This window comes from Galendromus occidentalis, unplaced genomic scaffold (assembly GCF_000255335.2).
Source record: "Galendromus occidentalis unplaced genomic scaffold, Mocc_1.1 scf7180000077524, whole genome shotgun sequence".
NCBI lineage: Eukaryota > Metazoa > Arthropoda > Arachnida > Mesostigmata > Phytoseiidae > Galendromus > Galendromus occidentalis.
In genome coordinates this window covers 461,304-486,704 of record NW_003805512.1, presented here as the reverse complement: position 1 = coordinate 486,704, position 25,401 = coordinate 461,304, and the positions used below count along the sequence as shown (strand labels likewise).

The window sequence follows — 25,401 nt, the reverse complement described above, 5'->3', positions numbered from 1 at the left end:
GACGATTCCCGCGATGCTCACCTGTGCAACCTTTCCTTCTAACATTCCAATCCAAAATAAATTTCGCTCTGGTCCGTTGTTCCAGACTCGATCATCTGTCTCAGACCTCCTGTCCTGATCTTCGAAGAAATGCGAATCTGATTCGGCTCCGCACTCGCCAGAAGGCAGTTCGGTCTGTCTGTCTGCCTCAACGTACGTACATAGCTCCTGGGTGAGGTGGCCCCGCTCGGAGCTTTTGGGAGCATGATATCGAGCCAGAGAGGGGCAGCTCGCCCGAATTCTCGAGGCAGTGGCGTACCCGGGGGCATCCCGTGTGCTCGAGTAGGGTATGAGTTAGAACGAGTTGTCAATCAGCTACAGATACTTTATTCACATACAAGTCGGGGCTCGAGCTCCTATAAATCCGGGGGAGTCTCGTAAGTCTCGGGGGTCGAATCGAGGTACGCTCTCGACATTTGGGCCGTTGCCATGAATACATCCTTGTCGAGTTGGCTCATATTATCGATCGGTGCGAATCTCACGCTGCCGCGGCTCAAGCCCCAGAATTTCTGTGGCTGAAGATTTTTTTGCGTCGAAAATCTGAAATATTTCGTATCATGAAACGGAATTCGGCCCAAGTCGTAATCATGATGATCTGGATTCATATAGGTTCAGATCTGGAGAATGCGTCGAACCTCCAGCCGACATGCATGCCGCATTCTGCGCACTCGATAATGTGCCAGGCGTAGCCAGGGAACCAGGAATAATGCTCTGAACTTGCTCCAACGTAAGAAACCCCATCCACCAGTCGGACCGTCAACATTTCGTGAATATAGCCTGCCATGTTCACGAACGTTCCCTGGAAGAAGTTCCCGAGACCGGGATGGAACTCGAGTTCGAATAAAAAACTTTTCTGCGAAAAGCTTCTCCATTTTTTTGATTCCTCGAGATTTGAGCCGAATGTGTTGACAAGTCAGCTCACCTGTGCGCCCGAAGTCGACATGCTGAACATGTGGTCCTTCGTGGAGATTTCCGACAAGCATTCCGCACAGCATATTTTACAATTCAATTTCAGGTAGTGTTTGGCCATGAAAAGCCTCTCCTGAGACGAGTTCAGCGCCAGGAGAACTTTCCTGTCGCCCTCATTTATAGGGACATTGGCGACCACCCAGTAGGAAAAGGCCGTGGGATCCTTGACGGGCGGGTCCTGCGGGGAAAAGCGAGAGTCGGCTCGGTGATTCTCGATCGATTCATAGGACAATGAATGCTCGTATCAAAGACAGAGAATCGCGGATTCAAGCTGTCGGTTCCTTGGGACGATCAGGGACCTTGGGACGACTGGAGTATATGTGCTTGCATCACCCGCCAACTAACTAAGACATCACCTTGCCCAGGATGCTTTTCATAACTTCGCTGAGCTCCTTCATCAAGATTCTCTCGTGACACTGATTGTAGACCCATTGCGGGAAAGGGGTCAATTTCCCCATTACGTTTCGAAGTCGATTCCCCTCGAGCAGCAGGTGCTGTTCTGGTGGTAGTAGCCTCCTGTCCGGCAAAATTCGCACTTCAGCCATGAAGATGACTTGCGATATAATTCTCTTCTCGATGACTTTGAAACGTTGTGAGCCTTCGGCTTTAACAGTTAGGGTCCAATATCCATCGTGGCTCTGCTCTTCTTTGAAACTCCGCAGATCCGCCGTGGTGCCGTACACCGTCTGCCGCGGATACAGGATACCGAATACCTGTGAAAGATTCCTTCCTTGATTCACCTCCTTCAGCTGATCCACAGGTTTCTCCGGTATAATTCCAGGCCCGAACGGGGACAGATCGTTCCCACTGACGGATTCGGAGGGGATAAGATCCTAGTCCCCGATATTTTTCCCGATATGCCAGCATCTTGTTCGCCGAGTGATAGAGTAAGGGGCGTAAAGCGACCGGAGGTGTCTGGACAACAAGAACAGACCTATATTGATTCTTGCCGAGGCTTCGTTCTCTCCACGGGGTTTTCGCGAAGTCTGCGGCCAAACTGTATGCCCCAGCATATCGATAGGGAAAAGCGCGGGAACCCGTCGGGAAGTCGGAACGTTCTTAGCCTTCAATTGGTATGGTCTCGTGCGATAGGCCGCGAGCCCCAATATGGCTGGAGGGTTTGGGGAGGAGGGCTGGGGGTAGGAGGATTCCACAAACCTTGTGAGTTTTCAACCATGGCCGGACTTCTTCGTTATGATGCAACAGCAGCGGCAGCGTCTCCCCGGGAATTAAGGTGACATTTCTGCCTGCGAGGACTAGCATTTGGTGCGTTACCGTATCGTCGAGTATCGTCCTGGAGAAAATTCGATTTCATTAGGCACCCCTCTCAGAATTCACAACACCTGCAGGGTCATTGGCGGCGCGAACTTGAGCAAATGTCACCCAATATTATATTTATATAATAATGATAATAATAATGTATGAGAGAGATGATGTCAAGGTCCTTGACGGGCACTAAAGGGTTGAGGAAAAAAGCTCACCTGCCACGCATGTTCTCGAGTCCTTCCCCGAGGTAAGTGTGGGCCTCCGTCAGGGAGGTATCGTATTCTTCTGTCTGTTCTTCAGAATCCATATCACCTTTGAGCTTCCTCGATGTTGCGATCAGAACCTTCGATAATTATTATTATCGATCGACACTCGACGGACTTATTCCGTTCTGAATCGACGACGATCTGAATGGTCGTTCAAGACGAGTAACTTCCGCGACAAATCGAATCCGAATTTGTCATTCCACACTTCCGGAGCGTTTTCTGATGCAGATGTTCCATCCGGATACGTCGATTTAGGATACCTACTTATACGCACAATCGTTGCATCGGCTCGCGCTATTCCCTCTCGGAATTATTCCCCCCGTTCGACTGGAATCGATTGCCTCGAGAATAGAGGAGTGACTTCATATCAGAGTACACTTCACTCGTGACGATGAGATACGCACTCAGGGATTTCAGACTCTTGTCAAAACTGGCATGAACGCCGCCGGAGAGCCGCAGTGCAACCTCAGACAGCTGACATGAGAGAAGACTGTTTTCGTGTGATCAGTCGTCTGAAGTCTGACCACCGAGCGAGCCGAGAAGGAGGGAGAGCCGCTTGTTTTCGACGACGAACATCTGATGCAGACGACACGGAACGCGGATACGGATTTCGATACGAATCAGATGTTCATCGTTTTGTTCGAGCAGATGCGAATACCGCGGAGGAATATGTATATCAGGTCGATGAGAGCCGTGGCCACAGGAATGGAGGCCGAAGATCGCTCGATCAGACCTCGAAGGTTCGGACTTGAAGATAGACGGACAATCTATAACGCATCCGACGTGGAGACGCGCGCTTTCTGAATTTCGATCGACACAGACACGATCTTACGAGGAGTTCGCAGCGAATTATGAAATTCAAGAACCTAAGCCACATGAAACTTCGAACTTACGAGGGACCGAAATGTATGAGCCTAAATTTGTGCGGAAGAACTGCGACGCGAGTAAAACACAAAGTTCTTAAATTCCTAAGCTATATTATCCATCGTGGAAGCTATCTCGATGAATCGATTCGCTGGGGACCTCGCGAGCCTCCGGAATTCGGAGGCCATTTCGACTCCTGAGGTAGAGATCCGTTGATCCGATATGCTCCAATATTTTGGAAAAAGGAGATTTTCGTTGTGAGGGATCCTATATCCCATGCCCATCTGACTGGAACACCTTGGTAGATACCGAAAGCGGGACCAACCTTTGTCGCGAGGCTCATTCCGCAACGCGGCGATCTTGATTCCCAATGCATTAGATTGGTCATAGCCTCATAGCCCGTGAGAACATGCTTCCGAAGAGCACGCACCAAGGGCACCACTGCGCCGACTTCATTTTCTTTCAATTTCGAATTCCTCGAGGGGGGAACTCGCTTTCTACCTACCCTGGAAAGTGCCGGCTTGATCACCTGAACGAGCGGAATATATGAAGTCTCCCGAGAGGACGCAAATAATTTTCCATTGCAAAGAACCTAGCCCCTTTCCTCCCCATTACGAGATTTCGGTCGCTTTCTCCTCCAAGAGGGGTGTTGAGGTGAGCCCCCTGGAATGAGGCCCACCTCCTCGAGAACCCTGCCCCCGGAGCCGTGCTTCAAGAAGCCAATTCGATTGCTCATGAGCTTCATTGGAGTCCTTCAGGATCACTGTATTCATTGAGTGAGCTAAATGTCAAATCACGAGAGGCTGCGATGTCAAATATTTAAGGTTTATCTTTTGAGGGGGAGCCAGTTCCTTGTGAAGCATCTTTCCGAGCTGTTGCGATCAGCTCTTGAGCTTGGAGAGTTGCATCGCACTCAGTCTCTTTTCGACCTGCGTCCATATCACCACCGAGTCTGCGACATGGGGTATATCATACCGATACGGATGTCATAGCTGTTGACTGATCATCAGCGAGCAGTATCTGCGCAGGAAGGCTCGCCTATCGAGGAATGAAGAGCTGTGGGTATGGATAGTCGAGGGAGAGGGAAAGACAGCGAGAAAGCTCACTGTAGAATCCTACCTGTTACAAGCGGAGAATTTTCACTCCCACTGGAGCGAGATGGTCTGAAGGTCGATTTCAGCTGCGAGATCGACTCGGAGCAAGTCTGTCAGCTGGATTCCTCCTGCCTTGTGGGAAGACTCGAAGTGATTTCGGTCGGAATGCTGCGGCCGATGCGAAGGATTCATCACACGGAGATAGATTGCCCACTCAGATTCTGAGGGTTCTCGACTGGCGCGGTCAGAAAGTTCATTCCGTAATCGGGAACGAAAGCCTCTCCATGAGATCGTCAACTTTGTTCAGAAGGGTATCGATGATTTCACTGGCGATGAATAGATGGGTTTCATCAAGGTCCTACAAGAGGACGTGAACAATATTACAGTGCGCTTTCCCTGGGCACGACGGGAATCAAAGGGTCTCTCTATTCCATCCACAGAAATTCCTTCTCGGATTCATCCAGCACCCACCTGGATAATGAATGTTTGTCCTAAAGCTCTAGTTTCGTCCAGATGATTCAGGAACTCCTTCATCGCCGCGTCGCATTCGACGAGAATGCCTCTCACCACATTGACCATTGGCAGATTTTGAATCAAAGTCAAGAGAGCACGGTACAAGGATCAGGGATGATCCTAGAATTGCACGACGTCCCGACTTCGAAGTAAGAGTGTTCCCCGAGAGTGCACGAGACTCAACTCGGCTCACAGTGGCGTCTTCGATACTGTCGGTGTACTCGGCGCGCCTACCACGTACAGACGGCGTACATTCGCCGACCTGCTCGCGGCGTTCTATGCTGTCATTTCTTTTCTCAAAGGCGGAGAATTCGAATTTGAATTCAACTCAGTGGTGCGGCGCAGTCTGCTTCCCAAGTCGAGAGCGGCGTCGTCTGCTGCGAATTACAGGCGCTCCGGTTGGAGAGGAATTTTGCCAGAGATTCCCGTATCAGAGGACAGTCCTCCGGAGTCGTTCAGGTCATCCACATCCTCGACCCCGGTAAAATCGGCCCGGAGGAAAAACGGGGAGATCTCGCCTGTTCCTAACAGTTGCAGCTCAGAAGTACTGAACATGTGTACTTCATTCCGGCGGCCCTCACTTCTTCACGGATTCATACGCTTGAAGGGATGATCCAGATTGAGCCGATGATGGGAACAGTCGATAAAGAATTGTCCTCTCCGACGATCCATCGTTTCATCTGACCGGGTACGATAGAGCTCCTAAAGCGCGATACACCGGTACGAGCACCGTCTCAGAGCCGTGCCGGCACGCGCGGCGGCTGGTCCGAGTGCTTGCCGGAGATCCTCTCCCAATCAGACCCGACGTCTTCGGGGGACTCGAGCGTTCCATCATATACCGCCTTCCATCATATATCCGCTTGGATGGAGATCGAAACTCTCATCCGGTCCAGATGCATGTCTCTGAGTGAGTCTCACGTCGGTGATACGGGACACAGTCGGCTCCACAGGCGTGTGTCTGGGGTAAAAGAGTATCTTTTCTCAAAGGATAATCCCTCATGGACGGGGGAAAGGGACATCACCAAGAAAGCGCCGACTTCTTGCGACCGATACCGGTTGATGATGGCTGAGTTTCTGAGTTTTCGTGACCACCGTGGACTTCGGGGAGCGACTCCAATGTCCTATCCTTAATCGCCAAGGGATCAGACGGACTGGACGCAATCCTTGCCGAAACGACTCGTTCGACGAACCGAAGTGCATCTTGCCCTCTCCTACGTCACCAGCCCTGGTTGAGGCTGCCACGAAGACAGCAGATGAAGTTTGAAGCACCGCTGTCATCGATACGAACTGAGCATCTCGATTGTTCGAAAACTCCGAGAAGCGGCTCCATTCCCATTCTGAAGATGTCGGAGTGAAAACGTTGAGTCGTGAGTTTGAGACATGGCTGGCGGTGGTGGAGAAGTGAGGAAACGGAAGAATGCGCCCATATCAACCCAATCCGTAGATTCTACGGTAGGGGAAGCATCGCCAGAGGTTTGTCGAATTTTTTGACGGGAGGGCCCTTTGTTACGTCTTTGGCGAGGATCTCGAAGTCTCGACCAGATATTCGAAGCTTCCGATCAGATAAGCTCCCAAAGTACTATATTGAGAAACAATCATCTTTCTGCGATCCACAGGTTTCCAGCTCAAGTGACGATCTACCCGCCCCGGAGAAACGAAAAGATGAGGGGCTCTTCTTCACATCGAAAAGGAATCTCTTCAGCATTCGAATCACGCTCGACGGACCATCGATTGGTCTTTTCGTTCTCGCTTTGGCCATGCGTCTGTACCGATTGGAGTTCCCACGATCTGTCGTGTATGTTTTTCAGCAGCCCTGTCGAGTAGACAGGAATTCGAGCCAATGTTCATATAATCGACATGTCCAAGAATCCTATGACTGAGTGTGTCGCGGTATTCCACAGGTTCGACGAGCTGCACTTCGTCAAGTACGCTTCGCTATACGCATCGAACACCTTCTTCTTCGACTCGCAGCCGCCTCTCGGAAAACAGATAATCTCCATGGTGGCTTACCTCTGTGGTTTCCGGAACTCGCAGCTCGATCGGATCGGAGGGGAGTATCCCGCCGAAGTTCCCGTTTTCGCGCTGCGTCTCGTCCCAGCGCTATTCGGGTCCTTGCTGATACCATTGTGCTATAAGATTTGTCTGCTCCTGGGTTTCTCACAGCCTTCGGCCACATTGGCGGGCGTTCTCCTGCTCACTGACACCGCGCTCCTGACGCAGAGTCGATTTGTTTTAATGGAAGCGATTCTGATATTCTTTGCCATGCTCGGCCTCTTCTGCACACTAAAGTTCCGTCAGTTGCCTCGGAATGAAGTTTTCGGGCCGGCCTGGTGGACGTTCCTCATCGGAGCAGCTGCTTCGTACGGATTCGCCTTGTGGTGAGTAAGCGAATCCGGAGTCGATGCAGGGTAGGGATTCTTCCGCGAGATACAGAGAATGATTCCTCCTTCCAGCGTGAAAAATGTTGGGGCATTATCACTGCTTCTCGGAATTTACATTCTATTGCGCGACCTCTGGGAGATGCTTTCCGATCGGTCCGTCACGGATCAAATGCTAGCGATTCACACCCTGATTCGGGCTGCGGTAATTACGATCGTCCCCTTGTCCATCTACATCGGGGTGTTTTATATTCATCTGAGTATTCTGACTAAGGCTGGACCCCACGATACGATTATGACCAGCGGATTCCAAGCCAGTCTCGAGGGAGGACTCGCAAGCATCACGAAAGGTGAGGTTTCTTAGATATCCGACTCATTCAGTGGCATCCCACACGACGTCTAGCTCAAGGACGTTTTCTTTCCTCCTTCAAGGTCAGCCGAGTTATATCGCCCATGGTTCGCAGATCACCTTGAGACATTCTCTGGGCAGAACTTGCTGGTTACATTCCCACAACGAGGTCTATCCTCTACGGTAAGATTGGTTTTGGGAAGAAACGTGCCCGATCCACCGCGATTCAAATGGCCTTATTTCCTAAATTCGAAGAATCAAAATTGCTTCCGAACCGATTTTAACTGCTTACGCGCGGCCCCAGGTACCCGGATGGACGCGGCTCGTCCCACCAGCAGCAGGTGACCTGTTACTCATACAAGGACGTGAACAATTGGTGGATCGTGAAGAGACCCGGGATGAATGAGTTGGTCGTTGATGAACCGATCGATCGTATCAAACACGGAGACGTAGTCGAGTTTGTTCATGGAATCACAATGAGGTATGTACATCAGACGATTCATATCGGGAGAGAAAGAGACCGGGGAAGACAAGGACGGCCTGAAAAGCAAGATAGAGCCAGCAGTTTTCTATCGACATTATTGCAACAGATTGCTGAACTCCCACGATGTGGCATCTCCGCTCAGTCCTGCCCTCCAGGAAGTGTCTTGCTACATCGATTACAACATCACTCGCTTCCCTCCGCACACGCAGTGGAGAGTGGTGAGTGACGAATTCTTTGAGCTGACCCGCACTTCGATTCTGGGAGTCAAGTCGAGCCGTCAGAAATATTGAGGAGTCTGCTCATTGGATTTCTAGGAAATTCTCAATCGAGACGCCATAGGAGACTATTGGGCGACGATCCACTCGCAAGTTCGCTTTATCCATGTGGATTCCGGGCAAGCTCTGAAGTTCTCAGGGAAACAACTCCCAGATTGGGGTTTCAATCAGCACGAAATAGTCACAGATCGAGTGATCGATCAGGATGACACCATTTGGAATGTCGAGGAACACAGGTACGATTCGCGACTGACGTAGCTGATCCAAATCGAGCCGCACTTAGCCAAAGAGTCCACGTCGCGGTCGGCAAACGACCGTATCGAGAATCATCCGAATTCCTCCGTACAGGTACACGAAAAAGAAAGACGACAAAGAAAGAGAATTGGACATGGTCACTGCAGAGTTCGTCCCTCTCGAGCCAACCAGGCTTTCGTTTTGGCAGAAATTCGCCGAACTTCAGTATAAGATGCTGATTGCCGACAATGTAAGCAAAGACGCCCCGCGAGGCTTCGCGCAATAATGTGGAGCAAGCTTTCAATTGTGTTCGTCTCGCGTTCATCGGAAAACCGTTTCAGGAGAATGTGGAAGATCACATGTTCGCATCTTCCCCGGTAGAGTGGCCATTCCTCCTCCGAGGGGTCGCCTACTGGATAAGTCCGGACTCGAACGCTCAAATTTTCCTTCTCGGAAACCCCATCCTATGGTGGACCGGAAGCCTAGCAGTCCCATCCTTCGCCTCAGTTTTATTGATTTTACTCCTAAGAAGGAGGCGGATGTGTTACGACATTCCTGAAGGTGAGCGAATTGCTGGCTCATTTGGAGTGCCGGTTGAAAGGAACTTCCGTGGAGCACAGATCATGTCCGGAGCTGTTACGATGAATACGAGATTTCTACGAACAATAATTCCCCAGACATGTTCCGGTCGGTATTCCTCATCACCGAGGTTTTGGTCGGAGGCTTCTTGATCCATTATTTGCCATATTTCTTCTGCGATCGATCTCTGTTCTTGCATCACTATCTCCCAGCCGCTGTCTTCAAACCTCTCCTCATCGCGGCGCTCATCCAATTCGTCGACCAGATACTCAGGTGAGTGATTTAATGTCTTTGCGTGATCCGAATGCCGAACATGGAGAAATGTAATCCCCGTGGAACTCCTTGAATGACGTCTAGAATGTATACCATTCTTCCAATCCGCAGCACTCTCGTGCCTACTCGATACTCTTGGATGCGGCGGTCGTTCTACGTGGGAGTTTTCTCGTGGCTCGTCGTCGTCATCTGGGCTGCATTCCATTTCACAACATTCGCTTACGGCGGCCAGGCACTCTCCGCACAAGAGCTCGAGCGACTCCGATGGCTCGAATCCTGGCAGTTCATCATCCACAAAAAATAACACAAGAAAGGCCATGCCTATAGGGAGGACCAGTTTGCTCTGAGGCATTTCATTATTTATTGATTTATTTATCCATACGAACCGCATCCGAGATCGCGAGCGACAGATTGTGTAAGCCAATCGTGTACAGTTTCTTGTACATATACATAATATGGTCATGATGTCCTGATGTTGGAAAAATGACGAAGCAATAAAATCAATCGATGTCCTAACTCGAGCCTGATTCTGGACCATCCTCTCGATCCTTAAGTTAAAACACAAGCCTCGAAGAATCATTGAACTACTACTATTACAACATGATTCAACAATCTACATAGGTACATACATATATCTACAGAGCTGAAATTATTAGTCATTATTGTATCAACACAGAGCTCGCTCACAGGGCTTCGCCTCAAATGCTGAACGAGAAATCCGACGAGAGTGATCGCCGCGAACTCTCGTCGTCTCTTGGACATGAGCTATGGCTCAAATCGAGGTTCTTCCCAGGGGTCTCGGGTGGTTTCATTAGGTCGAATGATTCTTCATCCATCCATTTCGAACTCAACATATCGGCAGTCGGCAAAGCATGGAGAGGGGACGATGTGACATGGTTTGTCGGGGATACTGATGGCGTTTTCAACCGGCAGTCAGCCGGCGTCCTGTGGCGGCTCATTGGAGGCTCGTCCACCAAACTCTGAAGCAGGGCTGTGTCGCTCTCGGTAAAACCTTTTGTCTGAACTTTCCGGGGCGATCGTCTCGGCGAAAAATCAGTCGGCGTCTGCAATATAGGATCGCGATGCCTCTCCTCGCTAGGAGGCGAGGTCATCCAGAAGACGGCCTGGAGGAGCACCGGAGTCCTGGCTTCGAGACGCGCACGGGGATCTCTGCAAACACCGATGCGTTCCTTCGGGATTCGTCGGGGCTCTTTACTATGGCGATTCCTAGAGCCGGGACGGGCCCCATGAGGGCTCGCAATGAGTCCCGGGAGGGGCGAGCGATCGGCGTTCCCGCGAACTGAATGATCCCGCATGAGCTTCCTTGGACTTCTCCGGAGCTCAATGACGTCATCTGGAGGGAAGCAAAACTCAGATATAAGACGCCGTAATTCAAGAATGAGTCTGTTCATTCATTCTTCGTACAGTCGAATCAGGAGCTTATTCTGTCTCCACCCTGACGGCTCACCTTGGTGAAACTCCTCCTCACATCGGAGCGGATCCTCGTCTCGCGGACAAGGTTTCTTCGGAACATAAATTTCGCGATCACCTCGTGCCTTGACCCCGAGGTCGCTCCTGATACTTTCGGGTTGAGAGATTGTTGAATCGCTCCTCCTTTCACTCCTGGTTGACGGCGTACTCCATGAATCTGAGCTACTCGTCACAGTTCCTGAACTTTTTCCGGGAATCTCTGCTACACTATCGAATTGGGGTTCTGGAGAGGTACCGGGTACTTTGCTCGATATAGACGAAATACTGACATCACTGAACGACCCGGAGCTCTGGTTGGGGGAAACTGCGGGACACGCCTTGGCCGTGACCGGCCCCTCCTTACGCCTTTTCCGAGGCGTACTCCGGGCTATCTTCTTCGGGTCGCCAGCATACCGGGGAATGTCATCTCGAGCTTCACAAGCTTCCAGGGTCTCGTCTCGTCGCCCCGAGATCCTGCCATTTCCCGAGTCGACGGGATCTGAAACTTTGGGCTCCGACAATCCGCCATCGAGCTGCCCCGCTCTGGCAGTTGACTCGTCTCCACCAGGCTCCGTCTGTCTGTGTCCGCGGGTATCTAGGGGCATTTCTGACCCGACAGGACTGACTCTTCTTCGTTCGATTCTCGCTAGCTCTTGTCTCCTGCTGTCTTGACTCTTCGAGTCAGATTCGGTGCTCGCATGACTTAGGCTACCGATACTGCCGCACCTCACAGGGCTCCGGCGCGAGTCTCTCCTCGAATCTCCGCGAGGTCGATGGTTCCGTTCGGGATCCTTTTTTATAGGGATGTTCCGTCTCTCCTTTGCCTCCTTGTCGGAGATAATTTTTTCGTCCCTAGAGGATCCTCCACTATTTCCGTCAGATATATCTTTTTGCCCAGTTGAACGAGCACGATCTCCTCTCTCCCGTGGCCTGACTCCGGATTTCTCCCGGGATCTCTCGAGGGGACGTCCGTTCCTACTCTTCTGAGTTCTGGTAGCGTCATCCCTCCCTTTGGCTTGTTCTGATCGCTCGCGTTCATCGATTCGACCGCGATCCTCGTCTGATTCCGGATCTCTTTTCCGAGTTCTTTTCGGTCCTCGCAGCTCCACGGAAGACTCTCGAGGTCTTTTCCGATCCCGCGAATCTCCGTGTCGGAGATCTTGCGACTCTCCGTGCTTGAGCTCCCGCTCGGGAGGATTCCGGGATCTCCTGCTCGGCACTCTACCGTTTTCCTCTCGAAGCTCTTTCCGTTCGGCATCAGGCCCCAGATGTCGAGAACTCTTCCGAGGTGCATCTGGCGAGGAAGATTGGTGAGATGGCTTGTTTCGACCTTCAGTCGCTTTCCTAGACCTGCTGTTCCGTGAATCTGGACAACTCCTTCGCGGCGAAAGTTTAGGATCTCGTTGCAGCAGTTCAGTGGTTGGATGTCCCGCGTCCGACCGCACTTCTGGCTTCTTCACGTTCGAGCCGGGGGGTCGCTTACGCTCGGAATAATTCTTCAACATAGAAAACTCTGTAGACATCGGGGGTCGGCCCAGTCGCTCCGGTACTGGACGCGATGTAGGACCGGCCGACTCGGTCTGCTCAGGAGCTCGCGTGCATCCCTTGAGAGCTCTCGGATTCTCGCTCGCGGAATACGGAGTCCCGTTCGCAGGCCCTCGAGGAGCTATAGACGGCAGAGCTGCAGGATTGGCCTGGTCACGTCGACGAAAACACATATCATCATACCTGAAATAGGCAGACGCTCATGAAAATGAGTACATTACACCCCAATATTCGTGTCGATTCTTAGGAAGACTGCCTCGATCCTCAATCGAATCACTCACTTCGTTCGAAGATTGTTCAATTCCTTGTCTTTCAGTTGGAAGATGTGATGAGCTGTCTTGTACAGGAGAACAAGATTTTTCTCCAATATCTGGTTCTTCTCTCTCAGGGAAGACACCTCATGTTTGAGCTGCAGTCGAGAATGAATGTTTGGATCAACATTGGAGCGCGATTCCTGATACACATTAGGCTATTTCATCGTAGATGGTCGAGGTATAATAGTCTCACCTTTTCCACTTCGATATCTACTCTTGGAGGGGGTGCCACTCTCGGAGTGAGAGATGATTTGAATTTATTGGTTAGTCCCTCATCCATTAGGTCCATTTCGGTCGCATCTCCTTTCGCTTCTTGGTCACCATGATTCTCGTTCTCCTCTCCCTCAGAGTTCGACAACTCCAGATCCGCATACAGGTCGTCTTCCATGATGAGCACTGTTTCCTAGAGGAGACTGTCCTAAAGGGTTTGTAAGAACGAATGATTCAAGAAGCAGATCATGTCTCAAGATCCTTCTGTATTCCATGAAAGTCTCCGGGGGGACTCGACGCTCTTCAGACTGCCTTTGGAATATGTGAGGGACTTGTACGACGGATTTACTCACGGTAGATCGGAAAATTTAGAGTTTCAAATTCTCCGAATTCAATCCTCCCATCCAACTTGCATATGGCTCGGGACAGGTGACGGCTCGACGCACACAAATCTCATGCGATACAAAATCTCTAATCTCTAGCCACTGGTTCTTCACGCTAAAATTTCATCGCACTGCATCGAGAGCACTCCTTCGAACAGCGTCTCCTTCCATGTACCCTGTTCTTTTTGGGGTAGGCCCCTCTCCAACTACCGCAGTTTGGCGCGCACTTTAAAGGGTTCACACACAATCGCCACACACATACATACACATCCGTCGCCGTGTCGTCGTGAAAAGTCGTATTTACCAACAGCATATCTTCCCGCGAAATACCACACACCTTCTCACGCAGTTCGCCTCCGTCTCCGTAGGAGAGAAGTGGGAGAGAGAGGCGGTGAGATCACTTCATCATTGTAACAGCCGATTTTCTCTAGATCATAAACGAAACCACTCAGGAGTGCGCGGCCGCGGTTACTCACTTCATCCTGGTGCTCAGAACGGTATTTGCCGGTCATTGGCGTGCCGACACGCCCGAGACGGCAGATCTCCAGAACATCGATTCGAAGCCCGCCTGATGATTTTCCTGTAGCCGCCATATTCATCGTGCGATTCGGAGATGATCAATCTATGAGGGAACTATAATTTTCCACGAACGGGACTTCTGACTTCTGGCTCAGTTGCCGGGGAATCAGTCGCCTCTGCGTGTCTTGGTTTTTGACGCCTCGGCCGCCGCACAGCAAGTGATGGGGGTCCTTTCGTAGGGTTCCCGACTCGGCAACCGAGTCTAGCATTCCGAGTAGACATTTTCAAAACCGGGATCTCGGAGGACTCTATTTCAAACGTGGATAAAGGGGTGTGGGCAACCAGTTTCCGGGCAGGACTTGCGAGTACGAACTCCTTTCGTCTCCTATCCGGCAAAGGGTTTCTTGCAAGAGGAGAGAGCGTCTCTCGACCAGAACCGGAGTCTGGGTCCAAGTGGCTCAGAAACGGAACTACGAGAGTACACGCGAAGCTAGGTCTCCACATCGGCATCGATGATAATGAGCGAACTAAAGGCTTCGAGCGAGGAGCTTCGACTTCGGACGGGCTCTCAAAATCCAGCTTCGCCCGTCGAAGAGTCTGACGGGACGATACCCGAGCCCATGGCCTTAATATCGTACTATCGCAGAGAAGGACGACCTACGTCAGTGTCGTTCTGACGGATCGCGCGCGCTCTGGATCCACCTAATCAGCGGAACTCTCAGTCCGGCACTCAATGTCGGAATTCCGCTTTGCACTTATCGCGTGCTCTGCGACATTCGAGAAGGCAATGTGAACCTACTTCGGCGGGGACAGGGCTCAGAATTTCCCCCCATCTGGGAACACAAAGGAAACACACCCCGGGTGGATGCCAGTCCGGTTCCGGACTCCCCGCGATCCGACGCTTAGGAATTTCGCGGTAAGGTCTGCTCACCGATTCTGAGCGCTTTGGCGATTGCCACACATATGCAGTTGTTCGCCTATCCTCTGCAGCGCTCTCTTGGAATATACGGCAGGGTGTTCTTGAGCGGCGGAGCTACGAGGTAGTGTCCTGTCTTCCCTGGTGTGATGTGAAGAACCACGATCAGCTGGACAGCTCCTCGGAACAACGCGCTCTCACCGAGACCCGAACGATCGACGAGCCGGCACAACGAACCTCTTGGAAGTTGAGGTCCATAAGCGATGCGATGACTATCCGATGGTCCTGAGTCGGACCAGTCCTCGCCTAGGCGACGGCCAGCCATAATCCGCCTCTTTGGGGCATCGACGGCATTCTGTCAGAACGTTTGGATCGGCAACGCTTTCATCCCGTCCCGGGAGGTCGTCGGGAGCTGATCAGTGCTTATAGTTTCTTATTACCATGGCTGCAAAGAACAAAGATAAGCCTTCGGTATTCAGCCGCTTCGCCGTAGTGGTTCTAGCCGTTTTGTATAGAATGCTCACGCTACATCAGTATATGAGTTTCGTGTTCTACAAAATGAAGCATGGGATTCGATACCTCTGGGAACGATGCCCAGAAAAGCTGCTTCACGTGAGTGGATTTCCAAAGTTTAGAGTTCACTCGCAGCTGCGGACTGCTTCTAAATTGAGACTTGGTCGAACTATCTACGGGTCTCCTGAATCATCATGATCATGCCATGAGATAATACATGAAATCGAATCTCGAGGAGATTAGATGTTCTTGTCTGAGGAACCGCCCCTCCACCGCAGAATATTCAGAAGAGACCAGATCATTTAGCGATCGTCTTCAGTGAGCCCGAGATAAGCTTCGGCGATGTTGCCAAACTCATCTGTTGGTGTCATGAAGCAGGAATAAATTATGTGACGCTGTATGAGCCGAGAGGTGAGTCCGAGTTTCTCTGAATTTCAGCTCCTGCGCCCATGTATGTGACGCGACGAGATCATATCATATATCAGATGCATTGAGACCGGAAACTCATTCCCGCAGGAATCCTCAAAAAGTCAGACGAGAAACTACTCCGCAGCATCCAGAAGCTCGCGCCGAGCAAATTCAGTATCAAGTTCCATTCTTTCAGCTCGGCTGACCACCAAGAAGTCGGTTCGTGAGATTCCTTTGTAGGTTCCTCACAGACGGATACGGAGTCTGAAAGTATTTTTCTCTCTCATCATAGATTCAATCGACGCAGTTCGGGAGGAAGTTCACGTCCACTTGGCAGCAGCCGAGGACGGCCGAGGAGCCATCGTGGAAGCTGCTAGAAAATTGCATCAAGTTCAGACAGGAGTCACCATGAAGAGTGTTGATAACATGCTCAAAGGTATTTCCAACGATATTTCATTCAGAAGAATTATTCACTTCAAGGGCATTAATTCGAGGGACCCTCCCCGAGGGGTCTCGTCCCTGCCAACCGGCAGAGATGGGAGCATGCGAGCCGGAAATTTTCCCTCGGGCTGATCTTGCAGTCTCAATTCCCCGCTTTTCAGTAACCTGTGATTGGCCAGAACCAGATCTGTTAATACGTTGCGGTGGTCTGAATTCGCACCTCGGTTTCCTGCCCTGGGCTCTGCGTTTGACTGAATTCGCGGATCTGTACTCTCATCACCGACTTTTCCCAAGCGAGTTCCGAGACATTCTCGCCACGTTTTCGATCACAGACAGGCGTTGTGGTCGGTGATTCCTTGTTGCTCGATCAGTTGATTTTACGGTGTTCGCATTGTACACAAAACTATATCATCATCAATAAACACACATACAGCGCAGGGAGGCTGCTTACGCGAGCTCTCGTGGTGGAATTAAGATTGACAATGCGTCCTCGAGTGACAACGTCCCACCACGAGGATGTCGGGGCTTACGCCTTTATTCGTATAGATAGATGGATGAGAACCAATTGCTCACCCCTTAGAGTGACTGCTCTATAATTACTTCGGCCTGCGGCACAGACGCGAACCGCTGACGAATTAGTATCGTATGGAAAATTACACAATCACGATGACCTAGCAAGCCAGGTTAAGGTCGGGCGAAATCACTATCTCTCGATGTGTGGATGTCTGATGGAGGGAGTGCTAGCTGCAAAACAGAAGAGAAATAGCAAAAATATTCTCATTCGCGTGCGTGAAGCCCCGGTTGCTTAACGTGGAGCGTGCGCCGAGGCGAGCGCAGCCTCTCGCAGTTCTGAACCCATCAGTGAAAAGTATGCACCGTATCTTTCTGAGTGCCTCTTGTCTTGCGTACGTTTGCCTTTCTCGACTTGGATAAATAATTAGCGACGAGCCAATCGAACGATGAGGTCAAATGAACCTACCTGCTCTTGGAGCTCAGTGTGCAAGACATGTGATTTACCTTGGCCATTCAACTTTTTTCTATACAACGTCTTTTCCGCTCTCTGCTATAGTCGCGTCGGCGTCTTCTGTCACGAGAGGCGTCTCTCGAACCCCTCCGCTCCCAGGACCTGTCCCGGGTCGATTTCCTGTCTCGAGACCTATCCCTCGAGCTTTTCCTTTGGTAAGACCTTGACCTGTCTCGGCGTCGGTCGCGACTTCTCGACCTGATCAAGCACTCGTTAGTGACTCCGAGCATTTTCCGAGCATCTTTTCCCTCCGGCGCTATAATTCACGCGCCCATTCGATTCGGAGGAGAAATCGAAAGAAAATCGTAACTCGGATCGGAAAATACCTTTGACGTCGATTTCTACTACCCGACCTGCCTCTCCGGTGATCGCGGCTGCGACTCCGACTTCGACTCCGCGAAGATGAGTCTTTCCTTCTTCGGGTTTGATCCCGATTCCGTGATCTAGGAGGAATCTCCGCATTATAATTCATAGGCGAACCCTACCGGAAACCCATGACCGACCTCGGTATCTACGGTAGGACAGCGAGGGAGCTCCGCGAGACTCATGGGGAACCTTCGGACTCGTGGGACACTAGGATCCAACACGATAACAGAAACTACCAACGGAGAACCCAGCACACATAGAGAGTGCATCTATATGTAGCAGACCTTCGTCGATCCTTCTTAGAACTTCTCTTCCGTTTTCCGCTAGATCTACTGCTCGCAGAACTGGAGCTCCGGGAGCTATTTCTTCTCCTTATTTTTTCCTTCTTCTGGTATTCCTTGGTATTGCTGCGAGATCGCGACGGACTCTTTTGCGCGTCATCTGCAATAACCGCAATATTCCATTCTGACGACCCGTCATACGAAATCCCCGACAAGGTTCCGCTCAAAGAGAAACCATGAGCTCATTGTGATCGGCGAACTCACGATCTTTGCTGGAGATCCTTTCCTGGTTCTTCTCTGGGATTTCCGTCCGACTTTGCTTCGGCGACCTCGACGCTGAGCGATCGGCTCTCGCCCTCTGTGCGGAGACTTTCGGAGACGGTGTTCGCGAAGCTGCCCGGCCTCCGCGACCCGGCGGACTGGCAGACTCCTCCCTATTGTCTCCGTGCATTCTCCTTTCTTGTTCCTTCTCTTTCTCGTCGAGGGCTCTCAGAGCCGATTCCTCCCATCTCCGGAACTCCCTGCGTCGCGTTTTGATGCGTTCTTCAAGATCCGACTCTTCATCGTCGTCCTCGCGACGCCCTCTCGAGCGACGGCCCTGATCATCACTATCAGAGCCTTCTGAATCGGAGTAACCGCCTGCACGGCATAGTGGGAGAAAAGGATTTTGAATAATTGTAGCATCGGACGGAGACTCGTAAACGGTGGATTGCACAGGAACGAGAGGGGCATGAAGGAGGCCTCACCTAGGCCAACGATGCTGGCTAGCGCAGTGGTGACTTTCTTTGGCTTGGCAGCAAAGCGCTTCCTGGCACGACGGATCTCTTCCTGAGCAACTTCTGCTGTCTCTGACTGGAGCACCGACATCAAAATCTCGGTTATGAGTCTCTTCACCTGCAAACGGGATGAGACTCGCAGTAAGTCAAATATCTTCAGAGGTTGTCCGTACGTAAATTAAAATTGAGATGAGCCACGAGGGATGTGGACAGAGATGACTCACGTTAAGCGCAAATTGGAGCTCTTTCTCCTCAGGACTCAGGAGAATCAGCGGGGGACTGGCTTTCCGGCGACTACGCTCGTCTGCATGCGGAGCATCTAGATTTGAAACTTCTTTGAGGGAGCTCGCTTCCACGTCCGGGAGCTCTTCGTCGGACTCTTCCTCGCGTCGTCTGCCTGTTCCTGACGACGGCCGTACCTCAGAGTCATCCTCTGCCTCCTCTTCATCTGATTTGGAATGGGGTTCCGGAATGAATAACTCGGAATGCTATCAATACTGTAGCTGGATAGATATAAATCGACGCGGGGGCGGCGAGATCCCCCGGAGGGCTTAGTCACCTTCTCGGGTCCAGAGTGGTCTTTTAGACGCTTCTAATTTCCTGCGTCGATCCTCTTCTTCTTTCCTCTTTTGTTTTTCTCGCTCCATCTTCTCCAAGCCATCCCGAATCCATGCCGGTAAATTTTTCCGTTTCATCGCGTCTGGAATGAAATCTCGTGGCTGATAGTCATCCTCTGAAGTCTTGGGCTCCAAGGATCCGTGCGTCAGGGCTGCTCATGTGTGTTCATGAGTCTTTCGTGAGGAAATCTCAGATAACGGTGGCCCACCGGTGGACTGACTAACCGATAGCAATCGTAGAATCAGCAGCGATGACCGGTGCGACGGCAGGAACTGCCGCAGCTTGGGTGACCGGTGGAACTACCGGGGGTAGAGAGCTGCTTCCTCCGGACTGACTGAACCCATGTCCGTAGTCCACGACCCGCCTCTCGGGAACATTGGCATTACCTCCGTCCCCATGAGCGTAGTCCATAACGACGCTCGACGAACGGCTCGAGGCCGTCGAGCTCCCGTGGCTGTAGTCGACAACTTTCCGCGTAGTGGGCGGGAATTCCGGGGGTGGCGCAATCCATATGCTCGGATCCGCAGACGGTAACGGTGGTGTCGGGGGAGGTGGCGGAGGAGGGGGCGGGCCAATTCTCTTGAAATAAGCGTCTGAATTGCTTCCTTGGGGATTCTGTGACCACGTGTCCTGCAAATCAGGAAATCTGTGATATTGCTGATCGAGCTGCGAGGGAATCGCTCAATCCACCGTATCGAAGAGCAACACTGGTGGATTAGCGCGCGGCATGAAGCGATCATGAATGATGAATCAATGAATGAGGCGATGGAATGAGACATGTGGCTCTAGATGGGAGGCGACAATTCACCTGATGGAGCGTCACATTGTCTCTCGGAGGATCAAGTGACCGAAGCTCCGGGGGGAATGCCGGTGCAGGTGGAAGTATAGGAGGCATCATCGGATGCGTTGGCTGCTGCTGCATGGTGATCCATTGCTTCGCCAGAGATGCCCAATCCACTGTGGAATGAAAAATAATTTATTGGACTGTCTGATGAATTGATGATTGCCGCCTCCAAATTTTCGTCACTGTGGAGAAAAGCCCAAATTTAAGCCGTTCTGCAGCTTGGAGACATCGAGATCTGCCGCCTTCCCGAAGAAACTGGCGTCGGAAACTTCCGATTTCATCCCTCAACCGAATCGACATCATATCAATCGAATTTTTTCATGGTATCTCCGAGGAATTCGGAACAAGAGGATGCCAGGGGGCGATCGTCCAGTGCGAACTAATCATAATCATCATCATCATAGTTTTCACCATGCCCAGAATTAAAGAAACACCGAGGCGTCCAGTCATTAGTGTATGTTGTCGTGGAATATTTCTGCTAGAGACATGAACACTGAGACACAACTCACCTTGATTGTGGGGGACATTCTCGTAATGGGAAGCTTGGAGCCATTGCGGGGGTTGGCTCCACATCCTCTACGACTGACAACTCGGAGAGTTAAAAAAATTGCACAAAAGATAAACACCGTCGGGCTGATACCACGGACGAGCGGACTACGACTACGGGGCTGACCATCGAGACGACAGTCCCGGCTCATCCTCAGTAGAGCATTCTCAGAAAAAATTCTGTTCGAACGCGTGGCTTCAGCGAGAGCGAGCATTCGCCCGTCGATCCTAAATCAATTCTGCTCATGATGAGCTCACTTACCTCTCGTCTGATGAACGCTGAGTCAAGTCCGACTTGGGTTCTCCAAAATCACCCGTGTTCGCCCAGTTGGTGTTATTTTGGTTCCGTGCACTGCATTGACGTGTACAGTTTCAGATCGCGGCTCCGTGGGCTGGCTCGGTGGTCTTCTCTCTCACTTCCGAAAAAGTTCCGAATCTAAGATTGCTCGATCCTCGAATTCTCTTCCTGGGCAAGGGAAGATCCAGTACCGATCCCATCGTCTAGGCTCAATACGGAGCGGGATTTTCAATCCGTATCCGGAGAGAGACCGTCTCGTTTGCAATAGTCGCAGGCGCCGGGCTCTGTGTCTGGCGACAAGTTAGGTGAGTTCGCGCCACATTGAGCGATTGAGAGCAGCAGGGGCAGGAGGAGCGCTTGCATCGCGGTCAGTCGTCGTCGTCGTGTGCGTGTGTGTGTGTTTTTCTCCGTGTTCTGTTTTCGACAATGGCAAAGCGGCGTGCGGAAAAAACTTTAACGCAGGATGATTTGGAAGAGGACGACACTCCCGAAGAAGCCGGGGAGTTCGAGAGAGCTTCAGATGAGGTGCTTGCTCGGAGGACGTTCCGGAAAGCGAAAAGAACTCTGCCAACAACCAACAATGGTGGGTAGGCGACTCGAGCTCAACATCGCGCTTGGTGCGAATGAAAAGCTGGCAATTGCCTCCGCTTGATACAAATCGACGTTCATGGGTTCTGCTATCGGATCCGGCTGATTTCATTTTCTACGTGCCGTAGTGTTTCATGGCCTCTAGGCTTCTCTCGGAAGCGACCACTTCGTCTCGCTACCGGTACCTTGCGTGTTCCGTAGCAAAGGAATTGGAGACTCGTGTCCCTTCCCAATCGACGGATACCGCTCCATTCCCGTCCCGGTCCTCGAAATTCATAGCATCGAGTTCAGCCATACTCGGCTCCGAACTCTCATTTCTCATTTGCGCGGAAGAAGAAACTGCGGACGAGAATTCTCAAGTCGAGCTTCCAGCCGATCGACTCTCTTTCGAGTGCGTCTTCAAGAACGTGCTTAGCTGCTCAATGGTCGCTCATAGAGCAACTTTTGGCCGAGATCATTTCCGGCCACTCCGTACCAATTTTCGGTTTCCCCCTTTTTGATCTCATGCAAGTGCCGGCGCAATTCTAGTCCGCCGCTTCGGACTGAATCATGAGTAAGCTTAAACTATGTAACGTGAGAAACACACTACGACAACTCACATCCTGAATTCTGAATCCCAGCGTCAGCGCCGCGGGTGTCGCCATTTGCCGGATTCTCGTTCTTAGGGAACGGTGGACCGAATCCGCCGGGTCAATCAACATCAATGACGAATTCCACGGTGAGCCCCTCGAATGGGGTCAAAACATCAGACGAATACCTTAGCAAAGTGAGTAAATGCTAGCGTTGATAAGAAATAAGAGACAAGAGATATCTTTTCTGCGATGGGGCAGATACCTACAATATTCCTCGATGTACTAAGCGACACCAGTGAAACTGACTTGTTCTCTCTTCCCTACCCAGGTGGCGAAGTTGAATAAAGACATTCTCGACTGTATAACACGCCTCATGGGCAACGGCGCCTATATTAACCTGACGCCGTGCTTCGAGGATTACATGAAGCATTTTCAGAGACTAACCGAGGAAGAAGAAGAGCGGCAGCGAAAAAATAACAACAACGGGACAGCCAGTAACAATGTTCTCGTACCGACTCCGGCGGGGACCTCGATAGCCGAACCGAGCCCAACGAAGTCACAGACCGAAGCCCCGAAACAAACATTCAGTTTCCAAACCCAGGGCGCGAGTAAAACGACCATGTTCGGCGGCAATGCAACAACTTCGCTGTTCAACTTCGACACGACGCCGAAGTCCGCGAGCCCGGAGAACAATTCCAAGCCGGAGTTCCAGTTCGCTAAGCCCGTGGACCCAGGCAAGAAGTTCTCTTTTGGCTTGAGTTCAACCTCTGGGAAGGCTGACGGAGAATCCGAGGACCCGGCTGCGAGCCCCATACCTGCCGCGAAGTCGCTCCCGTTCGGTGCTCCGCCTACATCAGCCTCTACCTCGGGAAATCCGCAGACTAAGGCCCCGTTATTCAGTTTCGGTCTCGGGACAACTCCGACTTCGGGTTTCCAAGGTTTTGGCACGACAGGTATCCAAGCCCCCGCGAGTGCTTCACAGGCGACAGCGAATCACGAGGACGAGGAGGATCAGCCCCCGAAGGTGGAAATCGCACCAGTTGAGGTCGAGGGATCGCTGTACTCGAAAAAAGTGAAACTCTACTACAAGAAGAAACAGCCCGACGATAAAGGCGCTTTCGCGGAAAAAGGTGTAGGCTTCCTGCACATCATCGCGCTCGACGGCGGAGGACATCAGCTGCTCGTGCGAGCGCAGACAACCCTCGGGAACATCCTGCTCAATATTCGTCTGAGTGAGTTATTTTTCGATTTTGAAACCTTCGAGACCTTCGGGCCATCCGTCCCGATGACCATGGGCTCTTATTCCATATTATAATTCGATTTCCCCTCTCCCCAGACAAGAACATGCCAGTCAGTCGGATGAAGAACAATAACGTCGCCATCATTTGCGTTCCGAATCCGCCGCTAAATCCGAACCCGAAGCAGGACGATGAAGCGCCGGCACCGACGATGTTCTTGATTAAAGTGAAAAGCAAAGAAGATGCCGCTGAGCTTCACGATAAGCTCGTAGAGTTTAAAGAAAGTGCGTAAGAGCCCGTCTCGGGTGAACAATATCTCATGTGGGGAAGGTATGTATTTTTTCAAGTTCACGGGGGACTCCGATGGACTCCGCTCGCGTCGATTAGGAGAACAAGCGGGGGGAATCATTGGAAATGCGCAATCAGACATCCGCCTGATGATCACCTAAGGTGCAGCGCAGAGTGAGCTCGCGGATCAGATCATCAGCGATCGGTTGAAGACTCGTTCGCAATATTTGGCTGAACGATTTTCTTGCGTGGAGACTAGTTTTAATCGCTTATTGAGCTGCGTCGGCACTATACATACATGTACTGAATCACTCCAGACGCGATCCGGGTCGGGAATTTCCCAACGGACTCAATACCTGGCCCTCCACCTGACTTTTAGACGAGGGGAGCTATTTTCAAAAACCGAATGAATGGGATGGACTGTATATGGAGTAAGTGTGAGAGGCTTATAATAAATGTACCATATTGTTGAAGATGGGAGCAACTTGAAACATCCAATGCGTATGATGGCCGGGGTACTAGAGTTTCATTCACGAATGATGAGATACTTCGTATAGATTGGGGTAAAATAAAATGATGTTGTCGAAGCTACTTCATTCACAAGGTTTTTTCCTTCGATGATCGGGCAAGCCGATCGATTTTTAGCTAGATAGAATCGTGATGTACTCTCCTACATGAGGAAATGTTGCCCCTCTTCCGTTGGTCCGCTTTCCATTCGCCATTGCCATATTGTCTCCGTTTTTCGGGTGGTTCATGCGGTCAGTCATAGATCTGAATGCCTTATCAGTCGTGAACGGCGAGTTATTCCCGAGTGATACGACTCGAAGCAAGGAGACAGCGTTCTTCTTGTACTGGAGATACCCATGCTCTGTTGACTAGCTGAGCGCTAAGGAGTTCAAAACGAAGTTCACTACTGTGATACGGTATCATCGAATCTGGGGAAGCAGAACTTTTTCGGCGACTCGATGCGAATAGCTCGCGGGATGGAGATATTCGGGATAGGACGAAATGAAACCTGAGCCTCAGGCATCGACGGGAGTAGCTTTCGTGGATCATCCTTCGCGGTGAATAGATGCGAATCCTGGATTCACTGTTTTAATCTGATAAGAGATGTTCGGATTCGGAAATTATGAGCTGGGGCCAACTCGGAACGATCGTAAGCATGCTCGTTTTCTCGTCCTTTTCCACCAAGTGGTCTACTCTCCGGCAAAGAAACACCCTCGTATGATGACTGACTGATGACCCTCTGCTGTGGTGTGGGATCGGGAACGCGAATCCAATCGAAAGATGACCCAGGAATATCGTGGAGCTTGACTCTTTTATTGGAAACAAATCTTCATCCAGCCTTGCTTGACTCGATGATGAACGACGCACATCTTCAGGACTCGAACTCCGTATCCTGACGATCACGACCATAGAGGGCGGAGAGTTTTGCTTGAATTTCGCTGATCGATCCCTCGACAGGGCATCGGAGATGATTTCCGGAGGAAGTATGAGAAATCGTTAATTACGTGTCGAGGCCGCATCGCTTCCCCATCGGTTGAGCCTCGATATACATAAATGGACAAGACGAGAAGGATGTTGAGAATTCCATCAAGACTCAGGATTCTATTCCGATAAATGCTGAATAAATACTCGGAAATGCTTTGTACATGAGATA

General features: G+C 51.2%; 5 protein-coding genes across 5 annotated transcripts; 3 read left to right on the top strand and 2 right to left on the bottom strand.

Moving 5' to 3' along the window:
• Nucleotides 1-395: 395 nt before the first annotated feature.
• On the bottom strand, nt 396-3,055 carry ohgt (E3 ubiquitin ligase component cereblon). The gene is made up of 6 exons (XM_003747674.2): nt 2,490-3,055; nt 2,167-2,302; nt 1,365-1,721; nt 962-1,186; nt 675-838; nt 396-579 (listed from the first exon to the last, which is right to left on the bottom strand). Exons 1-6 carry the CDS (start codon nt 2,579-2,581, stop codon nt 396-398), a joined length of 1,158 nt encoding a protein of 385 aa, XP_003747722.1. The 5' UTR covers nt 2,582-3,055.
• A 3,229-nt stretch (nt 3,056-6,284) lies between these two features.
• On the top strand, nt 6,285-10,086 carry rt (Protein O-mannosyltransferase rt). The gene is made up of 12 exons (XM_003747528.2): nt 6,285-6,484; nt 6,628-6,806; nt 6,913-7,389; nt 7,465-7,739; nt 7,822-7,921; nt 8,043-8,219; nt 8,329-8,440; nt 8,537-8,733; nt 8,846-8,981; nt 9,073-9,292; nt 9,409-9,583; nt 9,695-10,086. Exons 1-12 carry the CDS (start codon nt 6,392-6,394, stop codon nt 9,885-9,887), a joined length of 2,334 nt encoding a protein of 777 aa, XP_003747576.1. The 5' UTR covers nt 6,285-6,391; the 3' UTR covers nt 9,888-10,086.
• A 4,882-nt stretch (nt 10,087-14,968) lies between these two features.
• On the top strand, nt 14,969-16,760 carry LOC100908004 (dehydrodolichyl diphosphate synthase complex subunit nus1). The gene is made up of 5 exons (XM_003747527.2): nt 14,969-15,552; nt 15,732-15,864; nt 15,970-16,080; nt 16,154-16,297; nt 16,464-16,760. Exons 1-5 carry the CDS (start codon nt 15,382-15,384, stop codon nt 16,652-16,654), a joined length of 750 nt encoding a protein of 249 aa, XP_003747575.1. The 5' UTR covers nt 14,969-15,381; the 3' UTR covers nt 16,655-16,760.
• Nucleotides 16,761-16,795: 35 nt separating this feature from the next.
• LOC100905883 (arginine/serine-rich protein PNISR) lies at nt 16,796-20,784 on the bottom strand. Its single transcript, XM_003747673.2, has 11 exons — nt 20,721-20,784; nt 20,176-20,324; nt 19,592-19,997; nt 19,309-19,449; nt 18,974-19,197; nt 18,720-18,867; nt 18,238-18,612; nt 17,977-18,133; nt 17,653-17,769; nt 17,282-17,524; nt 16,796-17,046 (listed from the first exon to the last, which is right to left on the bottom strand). Exons 1-10 carry the CDS (start codon nt 20,782-20,784, stop codon nt 17,329-17,331), a joined length of 1,977 nt encoding a protein of 658 aa, XP_003747721.2. The 3' UTR covers nt 16,796-17,046; nt 17,282-17,328.
• A 610-nt stretch (nt 20,785-21,394) lies between these two features.
• Nucleotides 21,395-24,247, top strand: Nup50 (nuclear pore complex protein Nup50). The gene is made up of 4 exons (XM_003747526.2): nt 21,395-21,638; nt 22,264-22,409; nt 22,544-23,447; nt 23,552-24,247. The coding sequence occupies exons 1-4, from the start codon at nt 21,482-21,484 to the stop codon at nt 23,743-23,745; spliced, it is 1,401 nt and encodes a 466-aa protein (XP_003747574.1). The 5' UTR covers nt 21,395-21,481; the 3' UTR covers nt 23,746-24,247.
• The last annotated feature ends 1,154 nt before the right edge of the window (nt 24,248-25,401 follow it).